A 17,136-nucleotide genomic window follows, 5' to 3' on the forward strand; every position below is an offset into this window, starting at 1 on the left:
TCCTCGGTTCACTGGGGGTTATAATGGGAGGACCGGTGTCCACAGTGGGCTGCAGACACACACGCGCGCGCACACACACACACACACACACACACACACACACTGGTGGACTGGTCAGACAGGTTTTTGACTGTGAACGTCTTTTGTTCAGTGTGAAGGTGATGTAGAGAAGTTATCATGAAGACTTCAGCGCTTCTCTATCTGTGCTTATGTGCAACAGGTGAGGTATTTTTTTTTTTTAAGTTTTTATCATTGTTGTCAAAGACGCGCAGGTGCGACGGGTGTTTGTGTAAAAAAAAGAAGAAAAATCACAGTTGAGTGATTTGTGCTTTTCTTTCTCTCCTTCTTAAAGTGACAGTTTCGGACGACACCGACACCGACACGGCACTGACAGCAGCACCGGGCGACGTCGCTCTACTTCCGTGTTACACCGCCGGTAACGTGACACCGTCTCTCACGACGTGGTTGAAAGACGGACGAGAAGTTGCCAGAGGCGGCGGTGACCCTTCTTCTTCTGCCCCCGCGGCCCAGCGGCTCACGGTGCTGCGGGACGGCAGCCTCAACATCGCGGAGGTGATCCGTGGAGATGAAGGCACCTACCTGTGCACCTCCATATTACCTGGCAACAACATCTTCCACGCACGTGTCCTGCTTCAAGTCGCCAGTGAGTTCCCCTCTTTTTTTAATTCATCAAAGAATAGATAAAAAACCACTGTACCTAGGCTTCTGAAATGTGGACTAGATTAATCTACAGACCCTGAAGATTCATAAAAACACTACTCGGCATAGTAATAATAACAATAGTAGTATATGGTAATAAAACACTTCCATTACAGGTGGTTTAAATGTGACACATCTTTGCTGCAAAGTCATAAATTGTGATGCTCATGCGTTGGGATGAAGTCACTCTTGAGACATTGTACTCTGTCTCAGGTCTTCATCAGCTTCATTGTTGAGAAGCTCCTGCACTGTGACAGTGATTCTGAGGGCCACCCACATATTGGTCCTTGTGGCTTTTGGCACATGTGGGAAATTCTGCATTTCCAGAGGCAGCAGTTCCCTCCCATCCAGGTCATTGCTCAGTGTTTCACACACTGCTTTATCAGCTCTTATGAAGTCATGAATTCAGTCAAAGATGACACGTTTGGCTCCACTCTCTCTGTTTCCTCCCCTGTGCACCTGTTTACTGCTTCCGTCCTCGAAACTTGTCATCTCTGTTTACTTTAATTGTGCACTACGCTGCATGGTATGGCATGACACACCTGCAAGTGTGCACCGTGCAAAGCCACCAGCCCAGTGACAATTGTAAGGATCAGAGGGGTGGTACAAACTCTCCTTACTCGACCACCTCCTTGGCCCATGCCAAGAGTCGGCTCTGAATCATGTGCGTAGCCAGCAGTGGGCCTGGGCGGCACTGGCCCGCCCAGTTTACTCACTGGCCCACCCAGCCAAGTATGATAAAAATGTATTTTGTTTGTAGAAAAAAAATAAAAACATGCATGTAAAGGAAATACATTTCAGAGTCAATAGCCCACAAGGTCAGCCCGGCCCCGGACGTTTGTTCCCCGGCACAGTTGCAGTTTACCTGCGGATTTATCCCTGCACAGCACTGACGTTGCCCCTAACTTTAACAAACACAGACATGCTGCATACCCACAGAAAGGTCAGAAACTCAGCTAAAAAGCTAACAAGTTAACAACTTTTCTGCTGTTTGGGTTTACTGGCACTTGGTGCAATATAATGATTTAATTTAGTCGTGCAATAGCGACGATACGCAAATAATTGCGTTTTTTTTTTTGTCTACACTGCCTTTATATAGCTCTGATGGTAGAGCTTGTGTTATAGGCAGTATTTTGCCGCCATTGCCTTTGCAATGCATAATATTACAAAGAAAATAGTCATTGTTTTTCCAGTTTGTCTATAGTTGTCATTTTAAAGTTCTAATTCCTTTTTTGGGCAAAGATGGCCCACCCACTTTTGCACTGGCCCACCCAAAATATTATTTCTGCCTACGCCACTGCTCTGAATGTAAACCTGTGAACACAAACAGGTTCTTCAGGCTTTCCAAGCATATGGAAAACATGCATGTTGGCTCAGATTATTTGCAAATGTAGTTTACCACATGCACACTACATGGAAAAGTTATCACTATAGTTTTTGAAAAAAACATGAATGAACAATTAATCGAAATTGTACCAGCCTGTAGGGCCGCAATATTTGTTAAAGAAAATTCCAAAATATGTGTCAAAATATAATTTTAGATGATTTATTTTCATGACCTACACACATCTTATTCTACAGATTTTGTTTCCTCACAGATCTGGACTAACACAGTAATCATCATTTTAAATATGTTTTTCAAATGAAAATAAGAATAGTGATACCCTCTGATATTGCTAAATATATTGTAATCAGCATTTATTTAATTTATGTGTTCAAAATCATTTGAATGTAACATACATTTGTTCATATTCACAGACTACACTTCAAAGTCATTTTTCTGAACGTCTACAGATGAGATAATCCACTGTACATAATTCTTTCAGCTGATCCACAGGTTGCATCTCTGTCCATTGGTCCAGCCATCGCTCTGTCCAACGGGACGCTCGTGGTCTATCAGGGCTCCACTGTCTTCTTTAACTGCTCCGGCTCCTCTTACCCGTCTCAGCGTCTGATCTGGGCCTTTGACGGAGCTTCGTCCACCAACGACTCGCTCATTTCCATGCTTGGATCCTGGCTGGACTACAGGATGGAAGAGGTTCAGCCCAGTGCTCAGGGAGTTTATCGCTGCAGCGCCAACAACACCGTCTCTCATCAGACCGTCAACAAGAGCTCACAGCTGCTGGTTTACTGTGAGTAATGGGCCTAAATGCACAAGATATTTAAGTAATAACACATTTGTTTGTGTACTTTAAGCTCCTGACTGATGTTTTGGCCTGAGCAGATGCCCCGGACAGACACCCAGATTGTATGTGGACACCAGCTCAGGACCCATCCCATATCAATTTCACCTGCACCTGGTTTGGAGCATATCCCAGCCCAACTCTGCTCTTGGGGGTAGACCGAGGCGAACAAGGAGCTCTCAGGAATCAACGTGTTTATGCCACAGAGATGACGGACAGTCTGTCTGTGACTCTGAACCGTTCCCTGCTGTCTGACGGCCAGACTGTGTGGTGCATGGGCCAGCACCTGACACTCGCTCCAGGGAAGGAGAAGTCGTGTTCTCTTACCCTCAGTAAGTTTGTTGTGGTGAAATGTGCCTTACGACGAGCTGTGAGATGTGCAACCACTGAATGTTTGATGTACTTTCCACTTTAGAGGCTACTGAGCCACAGTGACACTCTACAGTGTTCACTCAGTCATCGCAGTGTGGCTTTGAGACTGTTCAACAGGATTCTGATGATCATTGACCTCAGAAAGGACAAGTTCCACAGAGACTTTTCGTCTGCTAATAACTGAGACACAAAACCAGTTGTATGACTTAATACAAGCATTACTCTCCTAAAACAATCTTAACCTTAAATCCCCTCTAGTCGGCAAGATCACTAGAATCTTTATTTTTTTGTTGATGTTCATCTCGATTGTTCTTAGTAACACGTTTTAGGATGGAGGCTCTCTGTACTGAGGTCCTCCCATTAGACAAGCACAGACAGACTGGAGACAGGCTCCACCCATATTGACATGCACTTTATTTTCTATATTCATTTGTTTGCTAGGTCGATTTGCAGAATATCTGGAATATCAACATTTCCACTCAAGGGACATGACTGGTCAAAAGTATGGGTCACATTTCCTCATGGCAATATGTGGTTAGGGTTAGAGGAGGTGCAGAAGTTATTTATCAATTATATTCCCTGCCCCAGCTTTATATAGCAAATATTTCAGAATGTGAAACTATGATTGTAATAATTATTGATGAGGTAACCAAAGCATATCACATGATCACAGCTCTGCTCACTGTGTAAACTGCATTGTAATGTCACAACTTAAGTGTTTAGCAGCTTCTTGTTTGATTTCCATAATAATAATAATAATTATTATTATTATCATCATAATTAGCTTTGCTGTATTCAAGTAGCACCACATGCACACAATGGACACAGTGTTGTGTTGCACAGTCGAGACTGAGTTTGCTTTGTGGTGACAGGTTAACGTAGGACAGGGTTGCGTTAGTTTTCAAGATCACACATTCCCAGTGCAACAGTTCTTCATTTTCAACGTCATCTGTCTTTACGTGGATCCTGTTAGGCTATGTTTGTTTCCCTGTTTCTAATGCCTCTTCTGTTTTTCCCCCGACCCATCCAGAGCTTCCGTATCCTGAAGGTGAGCCCATAGCCACGGCACTGGAGGCGACCAGCATCACGCTAACCTGCTCCGAGTACGTGTCCATGCCTCCTGCAAGTACCACGTGGAGAAAGGGGCTGCAGCAGGAAAACATTGTTCCCGGGTCCAAGTATGTGCTGTCTGAGGAAGGCCCTGTCCTCAAGCTGACCATACACAACATCAGCAAGGATGACGAGGGCGTCTACTTCTGCCGCAGCGAGAACACCCTCAACGTCACCGAGCTGGAAGTCTACCTCACTGTGAAAAGTCAGTGTGGGATGAGAATGAAATCTTATATATATACATATATATATATATATATGTATATATATATATATATATATATATTATATCGAATACTGCGTTGTTTTAAATATAAACGAGTACAAACTGGTACATAGTGAGGACTGATGGATGATGCACCTTAAGTCCTGTACATATGAAACAGACCAGAGATTGAAACACAAAGCCAGTCACTGCAGGTGTCGACTCCACCGCTGGAATGCTGATAAACCTGCTGCTCCTCCTTTTTCTCCGCCTCCTAATCACTTGCTGCTGTTTGTCCTGTTTTCTCTCCACAGCCTCGTCCACATACACAGGAGTGATCATCGGCATCTTTATAGCCGCTCTGATCGTGGGATCCACCGCCATCATCGCTAAAACCATTTATTCCAACCGTCATGGAATTTGCCTGGGTAACAACCAAAGCTCAAATCATACAATTTTACTGTTTATCATACAAATCCACCAATACTGATGTCACAATGTCTCTTTATCCTGTTGTTTCAGGTGGTGGCTTTGGGTGAGTATCTCACATTAACTTATACAGTTTACCTATTTTAGTCAACAAGTGGAGTAAATGAAAGGGATTTAAACCACACATTTACATACTGCAATACTGATTTCATTGTAATTATTTGGTCAAATACATTTCTTATTTATAAAATTAATTTCATTATTTCACATTGGTTTATTATATTTTTATTTTAGTAGTTAATTTTTCATATTTCCTGCAAACACTTCTTCTACAACTATATCACTAAGGAGATAAAAGGATAAAGTGTGATGTGTGTGTATATAAACAGTATATCCCATTTGAGCTCAGTTAAAGTGGACTCTTGTGGAGACTCATGTGCATGTGATGACCAAATTGTGCCCCATAGCATTCTCAACTCAACTCAACTCAACTTTATTTATAGAGCGCTTTAGGCAGCTATAGCTGGTGTATAGCTGTGTAAAGTGCTTAACAGTACAATAAATAAAACATGGCACATAAAACATAGGAGACAAAATAAAAACAATAAAACTATAAAACAGTAACAATGTTTAAATAATAAAAAACAATAAAACTATTAAACAATAAAAATGTTTGAACAATAAAACACTAAAACAAGAGCAGAGTCTCATGCTGAGTTGAACGCAGAAGAATAAAAATGTGTTTTAAGATGAGTTTTAAAAATGGACAGTGAGGGGGCCTGTCTAATATGAAGTGGGAGGGCGTTACCAGTGGCCAGAACCTGCAAGAGACGCCTTTGAAGTTAGCTGCTTTTAGATGCAGTGTGAATTCACTACTTTCTTAAAACGTCCCAGACCTTCTTAGAATTTAGACGCAGAATAAAATAATCCCTGTGTAGTGGAGCTAGATTTTCAGATATTCGTCATTATGAAATATGGACGAAGCCTGACGTAATAATAAATAATTAAATAAATACATGTAGCTGAACAGAAATAAATAAATAAATGTGGGTGAACAGAAATGTAGAAATAAATATTGAGCATTTATTTAATTAATTATTTATTCTTGTATTTATTTATGTATTCCTTTATTTATTTATTTATGATTACGTCAGGTTTCGTCCTCGATAATGAAGCCCATAATGGTGTTTCCGTGCTCTCTAGGCAAATGGACGAGGACAGAGGAGATGTGCTGGATCTGGTAGAATCGGATGACGAGCAGATCTTCCAAGATGCTGTTCCCCGTCTTCCTCCGTTAACCAACGGAAACCACACAACGCTTGTTCAGATACACCGGATCCCATCGAGTACGACTTTTTCATCTTAAGTTCATATTGCTACGGTTTCGTGCTGATGTATGTATGTGTTTTTTACAGGTGACCATGAAGATGCAGAAAGTGGTGACACAAGCTCACAAAAGCAGGAAGATACTGTAGGAAAAGAAGAGCCAGTGGAACTTGTATCATTTTAGGGTATTAAGGTTTTTTACATGATTTTAATTTAATTGTATTATTTTTTAATTTAGTCCCATTGACAGTGTGAACAGAAGCAGATGTGTAAAAAAGGAAAATGTTTTGTAATGGGGTTGTGACTATTTTAAATTTGATGTCTGTGATTTTTTGTACAGCAATTTGAACATGTTGCTTTGTTACTTAACGCAGCAAATTAAGTTATACATAATAAAAGATGTGATTGTTGCTGTCGTTGACTGTCGCATAACTTTCACCTGATTCATACATAGATGGACGTCTGTCTCCACCCTGTAACTATGACATATGTCAGTTTGACACTCGTGTCTAAGAATCCAACTTGAATCAAGGTAATCCCTTGGTAGGGTTCCATCTGTTTCAATAGTTGTATTTGTTATATTTTAAGTAGTTGAAATGTATACAGCTATACGTTCAAGTGAGGTCAAAGATGGTGTTTCCATTTATTTAATAAACAAAGATAAGTCAGTGAGTTGTTCATTCAGCAAAATGTTGAAAGGAGAAACAAATCCAGCCAAATGATGTGTTTGGATGTAATTCATAGTATTTTATATGTCTTTGTTATTTTCTTTTCTTTTGTTAATGGTTTGACAAAGTTGTTGAATAATAATGATGTGTACACACCATGTCTGGCCTTACGTTTGATTGTCTGTGTCAGAAGAGTTAATGCATCAATAATTTAAAGTATGAAATAAAGACAATTCTTTTTGTGGTCTAAACATACTGACATGAACGTATAAAAGTATATGACAAAAGCTTTATATATATATATATATATATATATATTTTTTTTTTTAAACAAGGGGGACGTTGTTTATGACTGTTCATTACATAATGAGAGGACCTCGTGACTTGAGTGTGAAGCGGAGCAGCCAATCAGAGACGGGGATTTGAGTTCAGGAAATGAGCGGAACATTTTTCTCCCACACTTGTCTCAGACGGAGGTAAACACCGCGTCTCCCTGTGGAACAGATGGACGCGAACAGTCAAAGACGGAGGACGAAGACCGGAAGTCAGCGGGAAATTAGCGAATAATGTGACAAAAAAAGGGGAGAACAAACAAACACACAAACAGGATGTGCTCCACGGAAAACAACGCGGAGCTGCTGCGGTCATGTAAGTGGACTTGAAGAATAATGTTGTCATCGCAACCGTGCGTAACCAAGCGGTAATGTGCGCGTGTGTGTGTGTGTGTGAGAGAGAGAACCCAGCGAACAGTGAGGCGAGCTGTCAGTAAACGATTCATGTGTGAACCGCTGAACTGACTCTGACGCCGCTTCTCCGTCCTCCCTCCCTCCTCCCTCCCTCCCAGCGTCCGACCCTGCTCTCCTCCTGGAGCTGAAGACCCGGCGGCCTCCGTCGCTGTTGGGCCGGGCGGGCTGTGAGACCTGGAGCGTGGACTTCTCTCCGGACGGAGCCTGGTTCGCCTGGTCGATGGGACACGGCGTCGTGTGGGTTGTCGCCTGGCCTCTCGACTCCGAGTATGTTTGGCTTTTGTACCTGCGCTGTTCATCCACGTATGATGCGTTCAGGTGCCACTGTACCTGTGCTGTTAATCCACGTATGATGCGTTCAGGTGCCACTGTACCTGTGCTGTTAATCCACGTATGATGCGTTCAGGTGCCACTGTACCTGTGCTGTTAATCCACGTATGATGCGTTCAGGTGCCACCGGCGAGTCCACGACTCTCAACGTTGGCAAACTTTCTTATATAGGTACCCACATTAATATCCACTTAAATTAGACCCAGTTCAACCATATAAATGTCATGACAGAAGCGAATGCATACATAATGTGACATATATTGACTGATATTATTTTAAGTTAAATGCAGTTTAGTTTGAAAAGTTCCCAGGGAACAAAGTTGTTAAATAATGATGTGTACACACCATGTCTGGCCTTACGTTTGATTGTCTGTGTCAGAAGAGTTAATGCAATAATTTAAATTATGAAATTATGAAGCTTTATAGAAAAAAAAGGGGCTTTTATTAGATCAAAATTACAATAATTATTAGGAGAAAATTCTGACTTCTGGAGCTGTGATGAATACTTTTCCTGTATCTGTATGAAAAAGCATAATAATAATAATAATAATAATAATAATAACGCAGTCTTTCACTGGTGCTTCACGTTGCTTACACGTACAGGCTCTTCTCTCACCCGTAGAGACAGTCAGAGTGGAGACATTGACCGTGAAGACAAGAGCTTTAGTTGTGGTCACCCAGTTTGGGGCCTCGCTTTTGGACCAAGACCCCCAAAATCCCAGTCCGGCACTGCTGCACAGCCACATAACCCTGCACAAACTAAAGGGAACCACAGCCTGCTCCTGGCCACAGGCTTAGAGAACGGAGTCATCAAAATCTGGAATGTCTTATCAGGTGAGATTTGCTGCTGTGGGTGTTGTTGTTGTTGTTGTTCTTATGTGCTGTTTTCAGATATTAAAGAGCTTTTCATTCGCTTTTAGGTCATGCTGTATTTGACCTCCATGGTCACGAAGGAGTCGTCAGGGACCTGGTTTTCCCACAGAATGGGACACTCACACTCGTGTCCTCGTCTCGAGACAAAACCCTGAGGATTTGGGACCTTGCTCACAAAGGTATGTGCAGTTTGACATAGGGCTGGGCGATATGGCCTCAAATCAATATCACGATATATTGAGCAGCTCGCCGCGATAACGATAAATGAACGATAAGTTTGAAGACGCCAAATGACATAATTTGCATAATTGACCATGTATGTGTTTTATGTCTGATATGTATCAAATGCAGTGATTTATTTTGTGTGAGACTGAGTGAAGAAACATTTACACCGCTCTGACTCACTGCCTGAGCCCTTGAGCAAGCATTTGTGTTTTGTCTCCCTCGTCGTGTTCGCGTGGTATGTTATAGCACGTCGTATTGCGTGAAGTTGTAAAAACCTGTGGCCATGAACGCATCATTTAAAAACTAGGAAGCGTATCGTCATTAGGAACATGCGGATCTCACAGCCGAGGGTCTTAAAGGGACATGAAAACACTGTAGCCTGCCTACATACACACACAGCCAAAAACCACTTTTTTAAAAAAATTATCGAATATATCGATATGGGCAAAATGACGTTGATTATCGTCTTAAATTTCGATAACGATAAATTTTCGATATATCGCCCAGCCCTAGTTTGACATGCGTCTTGCCATCTCTGTCTCTTGCCATAACAAATTGACTGTATGCTCACACGTCAGAGACGGGGCTGAAGTTTTTAAACTTGTGTTGATTTGTTGTGTCCAAGCCCTAACTTATTAGAAGACACTCACCAAATCACTCAATGACCTTCATTATCAAGCTGATCTTCTCACTAATACGGACAGTCTTTTATTTTGAGGATTTGTTGATGAAAATTACAACAGTAGAGATTAGAGAAGTCATCCGCACGCACACACACACACAGGGGTTTGCTCAGCTCTTCTTCTGAGGACATTTCATTGACTTCCATTCATTTGGACAACCTAAATATGCAATATAATCCCTAACTTTAACCACAACCAGGTAATGCTTTTCCCTAATCCAAACCTAACCACAGTTCATATCTTAGCCTTACCCTTAACCAGTTCCTCAGAAATGAGGTCTTGCCTCATTAGAACCAGGTTTAGACCTGTTCAGGGTGTGACCCCACCTCGCATCCCTGCGAGCCTCGTGAGTGAGTGAGTGAGTGAGTGAGTGAGTGTACATTAACCATATTAACATTGTAACAACAACACTGTTAATTACCATATGTTCAAGGCTGTAAACGTTTTTGATTCAGTGCAAGCCTTGTTTATACTCGCGCGTGTGATGTGGCGCGGGCTCTGCAGACGGCGGGCACACGGAGGCGTTTATACTCACCGTGCTGTTCGTAGCAGTATTTGCCGCAACGGCAGGGGGCGTACAACCAAAATATTCAAGTTGTGCTGCCAGATAAACATTCGCTGCCTAGCAACAATAGTAAACGATAACTTTCCGCATATCGCTTACATTGGTCTCAAAATGACTGTCCGTCTCTCTGTGTTTCACGTATTGGGACAAACATCCCATAATCCACCAGAATCACCGGGAAGGTTTATCCCCCTGGGTCACCACTCTTTACATGGGCTCGTCTTTTGCCCTTCACAAAGCGGTCCCTCTTTTTTTGTCCCGTCCTACGGCAAAAACCATCGTCTTTTTGTAACGTGGTAACAAGCGTGTTAACAATCTCCCCCACCTGACTCTCGTCTGGGCCACTACGTCTGCACCCGGAGGCCTGGTGCTTCCCCGGGCCCCTCTTCGCCCGTTCGCAGCTCAGTGTCCCAGCTCAGAGACGGCGGGCGATGTGCAAGGGTGGAGAAAGAACGGGTCCAGTGTCCAGAACTTATCAGAAATGTAACAAAACTTATTGTCGAAATGTAGTAATGGAGTAGAAAGTATAGATAATTGCTGCAAAATGTAACTAAGTAAAAATAAATGTATTCTACTTAAGTAAAGTACAGCTGCATGAAAAATGTACAGTAACAAAGTATTTGTACTTTATTACATTCCACCACTGGTGAGAACCAGGTTTAGATCCCAATGATCTTGAACATGTACAACCCATTGCTCAAAGAATGAGGTGAACTCTGTACTCAAATCGCTGTTACTGAGATGGAATGTGAGTAGGCAGACTCTGCAGACATGTACACATGACCTACTCTCTGAGAATGACAGGCATTGGCCCAAAGCACTACTCAAGCTTTTTAAAGTTTATTGAAATATTGTGCAGATGGCTACACATAATGTCACTTTTCCATTATTACTCAGGTCGACTTGCCTCTACTCGTACTTTTTGCTTTTCCATTAGGGAGAGTACTTGCTACCTGGTACTTTGGTTTGGTACCTGAGGTTAGGCAATACTAAAATGTGACATGATCAACAGAGAGTGACGTTAGTGGACGAGTCACAAACCAAGACTAAAACCGAAAACAATGCCAAACTTTAGATCAGTTGATCTCCAAAATGTATCAAGCAAATGTCTAAAAAGGTTGGTCTGGTCTATTTAGTGTCAGCACGACCAAAAGCCGGCGATAGTGAGCCAGAATCACAACCCATTCAAGTACTGACAATTTGTTGAACATATCTTTTTAATGAATCACCAAAAAGAAGTGCTGAGCCCTGCTTAGACGTCATGGCAGTTTTGTGCAACTGTGCTATGACAACACCTTCCCATGTTACTATCGGCGACCTTGAGTGTCTTGAAAGGCGCCTTAAATATAATGCATTATTAGTATTATAAAATAAGGGGGGAAAAAAGGAGCTTGATACCAAACTGAGTAGAACCGGGTAGTATCCATATAATGGAAAAGCACCCTTTCTAAGCACATTTGTACATTTAAGATCAAATCACCCAGCATGGATATTCATGCTGTGTCTGAACACGGTCAAGAGCATTTCAAGTCTCTACAGTTTGATGGTGAATAGTTTTAGTTTTACATTCCAGGCCGGTTCTCTATTTCTGATGACGTATTCTGTTTTGCGATATCATCCGTGATGAGATATCGCCTGTTTATCATCTGTGTGTTTTTGTCACTTGTACGTGCCTGTACATGTCGTAGCTCATCACAAACCTTGTAATATGAATCAATTTGCAGTGTTTTGAAGTTAAACTGTCCAGACCTACAGTTCCTAAAACATGTATGAATGTAGTGTATACATGTTTGAACTTCCCACCCCAGAGCTTCAAAGATTTACTCTCTCTCTTTGTCCGGTGTCGTCATCGGGCTGTTGGTGGCTTCAAAGACACGCCTTGACGTTTAGATCAAGTATTTAGTGCTGCATTGTATTTTATTGTTAAAAAGGGCAGACTTTTTGTATTCAGTCAAATTACAAACAACACAAGAAGCAAGTACAATAACGCAAATTTAGGTTTATTAGCAGAAATTAAATACACCAGCCGTAAGTGTATGTGTGTTACTAAGTAAACGCCTTGGTATAAGCCTTTAGTAATATATTGTCATCTTAATGGAGGCCATCTTGCACTGGTATGTACAGACAAAACAGAAGCGTATTGTGCATATGTATAAAACAACAACCTTACTGGTATGCAAATGTAACTATGATGTGCTCGGGAAAGGAAAAGGGAGGGGTGAGTGGATGAGTCCTACGCACGTTTACATTTACGGTACATTCGGAGGAGAAAATCAATTTAATGGCCGCGTGCGTCTAGCTCCGTAGGTGGCGCTGTATCTCTCTATCAGCTAGTGTGTATTGAGTGGGTTTCCTGTTGACTTTCATGTCACAGAAAAACAAAGAGCGGACGGTGAGATGGAGCGCACTGTGGTTCTGTTAGCTTATTACCTGCTGTACCCGTACCCTGTTATTTTATACGTCTCCTTCTATGTCTGGGTCAAAGACCAGGAAGGACATGTTGGAGCGTGCACAGAACACCAAGTCTGACTAAGTGTATACATGCATGAGTAATCGGACTATGAATCGCGTTATCCAGGTTTGTTATTCCGACTAAGACTAGCCGGATTTTAGTCAGATGAACATGGCATAAAGAAAAAAAACAACTAAAATCAGACTTTTAACATGCATATCAACACACTGAACCTTAAATACTAGTGAAATGTGAAATAAAGATTATAAACCAAAAAACAAACAGACAGTAATAATTATACTACTACTACTATGAATAATAATAATAATAATAATAATCCTTGTAGTAGTAGATTAGCAAGGCCATTTTCCAGAGAAAGAGAGTCACTGGTGAGTGTTTTACCCTCAGTAAGAATAAACACAAATGTTGTCATCACATCCCTGTTCTCTGTTCTTGTTAGTAACGTTGTCTCACCGTGTCGTCAGGCTGGACCACACCTTCTGATTAAATATAAACGCAAATACATGTTCACATTAATCACACTCAGGACTGACTGACTGTGTGTGTGTTGCAGGTAAAAAGGTGCAGGTGCTTTCTGGCCACAAAGACTGGATCAGCTGCTGCTGTGTGTCGCCAGACTGCAGCATGATTGCGTCTGTGGGACGATTTGACAGAGTGAGTGACATGAAGTTATCAAAAGCGTTCGATCCTTCTTTAACAACAGTCCATGATGTCTGAAACAACTCGGCTTCTCCTTCTCCTTCTTGAGCCTTTAATTAATCTACATTTTCTGCAGCATTTTTGTGTTTTATCGGATATTTTAGTGACCCATTTTATCAGTTCATCAGTTTGTGTATACGATGTTAAAAACCCAGCATTTCAGAAAGAAGAAAAGTGTTCATTTTTCAATGTCCTTCTCCCTCTCTCTCGTCTTCTGCTTATGTAAATATTTAATTTAGTGATACTAGCTTAGCTTTTACGAGATTCCGTTAACTATTGTCACATTTTAATATGGTTTGTTTCTATCTTTCTTTATTCAGTCAGTATATTACTATAAATGAAATCAATGCATTTTTCCAGCATGTTGAATTTAACTTTGATCAAATCTCTTTCCCATAATTACTTACTCCATCAAAAATGAAAGCCTCATGATAGCCGTTGATGATTGAACCTCCCTCAGATGGTGTGTCTGTGGAGTCTACGCTCATACACGTTCATCAGAAACCTGACAGGAGGAACACGGAAGACCTTCTACCTGCTGTCGTCCTGTGACTTCTCTCCTGACGGCGCTCTGCTGGCCACAGCAGCGTTCAGTGGCTGCAGCTGGTGGATCGACCTCTGGGACCCGTATACAGCAGAGAAGCTGACCACGCTGGTGTGAGTGCACACACACTTTTTACTCTTGATTACACCTTTGTCCACACGTTGGACCACAGACAACAAAAATCACAGTTTCAAGTGTAAAATGTGTTTTCACCAAGACAGTGCAGACTGTCAAACACATCTCCTACTATCACCACTAACACCACTGAGTCCTCTTCACCAATGTCATAAGATTTAAAATAAGGTCTTTTTTTCCATCCCATTATGTTGTTGCCTGCTTCATGATAAAAAAAAATATATATATATATGTGAAAGAAAGAAATAAGAAAACCTTTATGCTAGATTCATGTGTTCTCGAAATTGACCAGTAGTGTGTATTTCAAAGAAATAAATGAGTTTATTTAAAGACGCCATATGTAAGAATGTGGCCAGAAAAAGTTACTACACTGAAATTCAAAATACCGACTGTGATCGGTACTGTGAAGGAGCACACATTTCCCATCACGTTTGTTTTTTTAGAAATCCCAAACTGACGTACGCCTTCTTTTATGCATATACAAGCTTTAGAAACGAGGCCCAGGTGTTTTGCAGCTTCTCCGGCCTGTATGTGTTTCTCATTTTTGTTTCCTCTTCATGTGACGATGTCAAACTCGACGCATCATCACAAAGATTTTCTTGCTCTTGCTTCATCCTGATAAACGTGTTTATTTCACTCACAGCGACTACTTTGACAACCACGGGCAAAACCAAATCTCAGCAATACAATTCTCCCCCAACGGTTTGCACTTGGCGATTGTGACTGAAGGCAGGTGAGTGGTTCATCACTTTGACGTCTCACATTTGTCATGTAGAGAGAATGATTTCACGCTGCCGTGTTGTGTTTGCAGAGCTCTGCGGATCTGGACTCCAGGACAGAAAGGGATGGTGATGCAGACAAAAGCAGACCAAGACGCCAACGGACTCTGCTGCAACTACCATCCACAGGGCGGGGTGGTTGCCACAGGGTAAAAATGTTGTCTCCCACACTAAATGCAACACCAATTTTTTGGATCAGGATTTACTGACTTAAAATAGTCAGAACGGAGTATCTTTCAGCACTTGAACATCAGTCCACACAAGTAACATAACGTACCATACCATAAGTAACATAATGACTCAAGAGTAATGCTTGAACAAGTCATCAGCATCTACAGCAAAAGTTTAGGCAAGATTAGGTAAATAAGACACTCCAAATCATTGGTTCTCAAAGTGCGGCCCGCAGAAACATTTCTGGTGGCCTGCAATGAATTACTGTTGATAGTTTTAATCCAGGAGCTACTAAGCTTGTTAAATGTTTATTGGACATTACTGGATACAGACCAATAAGTGTAAGCTGTAGAACTACAATCTGGTCAAAATTATTACAAATAGGGATTTATTTCTATTTTTCTTTCCTTTGGCGGCCCTCGGTCCAATGTTGGGTTCCTAAATTGGCCCTCATGTATCAAAACTTTAAGAACCCCTGCTCTAAATTGACCGTAGGTGTGAGAGTGGATGGTTGTTTGTCTCTATGTGTGTCCCTGAGATGGACTGACAATTTGTCCACGGTGTATCACGGTGTAAGTTCTCTCATTCCCCATCCCACAGAACCAGAGACGGCCATGTGAGGTTCTGGAGGGCTCCCAGGACGGTGCCCAGCCTGTGCCACCTGTGCCGCTCCATCCTGCGACACTCAGTCTCTACGTACCAGCTGGAGCCACTGCCCCTCCCCAAAAGGATCATGGAATACCTCACATACAGGAACATCCCAGAATGCCTCAAGACCTGCTGCTCTGACGGGGAAGAGGAGTGGGAAGATTAAACTGAACATTGAAAGAAATGCAACTGGAATTGACCACTAATAATACACCTCTGTTTACTGTTCTTTTATTTAGAGGCCGTTCACATACAACACTTAAAACACGTGGAAGAAGCTTGGTGTTTAACCGGAGGGTGCTTTCATTGGTTTATTGTTCTGAAAGTAAGTGTGATTCCCCTAACCAAACAATCGCACATCGTTCTGGCACAATTCAATCAGGCTTATATGACGCGTCGTCAGAATACGAATTTTCCGGTGAATAAATCATTATGTGCTTGGTTCCAGAACACGTCTTCTCCTTCTGAGATGTCTGGATGCAGAGTCAGTGCATCTTCTTATCATCATCAGATACATGGCATTGTTTTCTCTGTGTAGCCTCGTATATCACCATCCAGTGAACAACAATAAATGCTATGGCCCACACTCACACATTGAATCGAACTAAGGTTAAGTGCAAACTTCCACCATATTTACTCCCTGAACAAAATCCAGGTAAGAAAGCACCCTAAGTAACCAACTTTATCGTCAGTTATTACCGAAATTCATTGTTCAGTTCACAGGTTAAACATGATGCTATTTAACCGTTCACTGGTTCCTGTTCTTCAGGATAGATCAGGTGCAAACTGCAAACACAGAGATTAAAATGGTTCGTAGCCGTGCAGAGTACCGGATGATCATGCTTGCTGCAGCCTCGCTGAGGTAAATGACACTTAAAATAAACAAATAATAAGAATGAATCATCTTTCTTCCTGATGTGGATGATTGAGGCTCAGGGTTTATGAGTGAACAGACCAGTTGATCGACTTCTTTGGTCCAATGTAAACAAAAGACTCAATGAAAGCTCTCTTTGCACTTGAAATAAAGTTTAAATATTTTCATGTTGGGGTGACATGTCACAACACATGCATCACTCTGTGCACATCTGACATGCATCAAAATAATAACTATATCCACACAGTACACTGTATGTGAACGTCCCCCGAGGCTTTTACTGCTTGGTTTTGTGCACAGTGCAGCTCTTAATGCAAATTTAATTTACATTTAAAGCACTACTACTGTAAGACGATGCATTGACTCTATGCTCATATG

The 17,136-nt window shown here is 41.7% G+C and overlaps 2 protein-coding genes across 2 annotated transcripts in view; both read left to right on the plus strand.

Moving 5' to 3' along the window:
* Nucleotides 1-6,632, plus strand: part of vsig10 (V-set and immunoglobulin domain containing 10) — a gene marked incomplete at its 5' end in the record, with an annotated part of 7,029 nt that extends 397 nt beyond the window's left edge. Inside the window, 8 exons of the mRNA XM_083904655.1 lie at nucleotides 353-664; nucleotides 2,547-2,852; nucleotides 2,945-3,235; nucleotides 4,306-4,590; nucleotides 4,905-5,018; nucleotides 5,113-5,125; nucleotides 6,223-6,365; nucleotides 6,435-6,632. Coding sequence (XP_083760781.1) covers nucleotides 353-664; nucleotides 2,547-2,852; nucleotides 2,945-3,235; nucleotides 4,306-4,590; nucleotides 4,905-5,018; nucleotides 5,113-5,125; nucleotides 6,223-6,365; nucleotides 6,435-6,529 — 1,559 coding nt within the window. The 3' untranslated portion in view covers nucleotides 6,530-6,632. The remainder of the gene's footprint in view (nucleotides 1-352; nucleotides 665-2,546; nucleotides 2,853-2,944; nucleotides 3,236-4,305; nucleotides 4,591-4,904; nucleotides 5,019-5,112; nucleotides 5,126-6,222; nucleotides 6,366-6,434) is intronic.
* Nucleotides 6,633-7,522: 890 nt separating this feature from the next.
* Nucleotides 7,523-16,531, plus strand: wsb2 (WD repeat and SOCS box containing 2). Its single transcript, XM_083904459.1, has 9 exons — nucleotides 7,523-7,661; nucleotides 7,858-8,026; nucleotides 8,712-8,923; nucleotides 9,010-9,141; nucleotides 13,462-13,562; nucleotides 14,068-14,264; nucleotides 14,930-15,019; nucleotides 15,098-15,214; nucleotides 15,837-16,531. Exons 1-9 carry the CDS (start codon nucleotides 7,622-7,624, stop codon nucleotides 16,048-16,050), a joined length of 1,272 nt encoding a protein of 423 aa, XP_083760585.1. The 5' UTR covers nucleotides 7,523-7,621; the 3' UTR covers nucleotides 16,051-16,531.
* The last annotated feature ends 605 nt before the right edge of the window (nucleotides 16,532-17,136 follow it).

Source organism: Microchirus variegatus (assembly GCF_963457635.1).
Source record: "Microchirus variegatus genome assembly, chromosome: 18".
Classification (NCBI taxonomy): Eukaryota; Metazoa; Chordata; class Actinopteri; order Pleuronectiformes; family Soleidae; genus Microchirus; species Microchirus variegatus.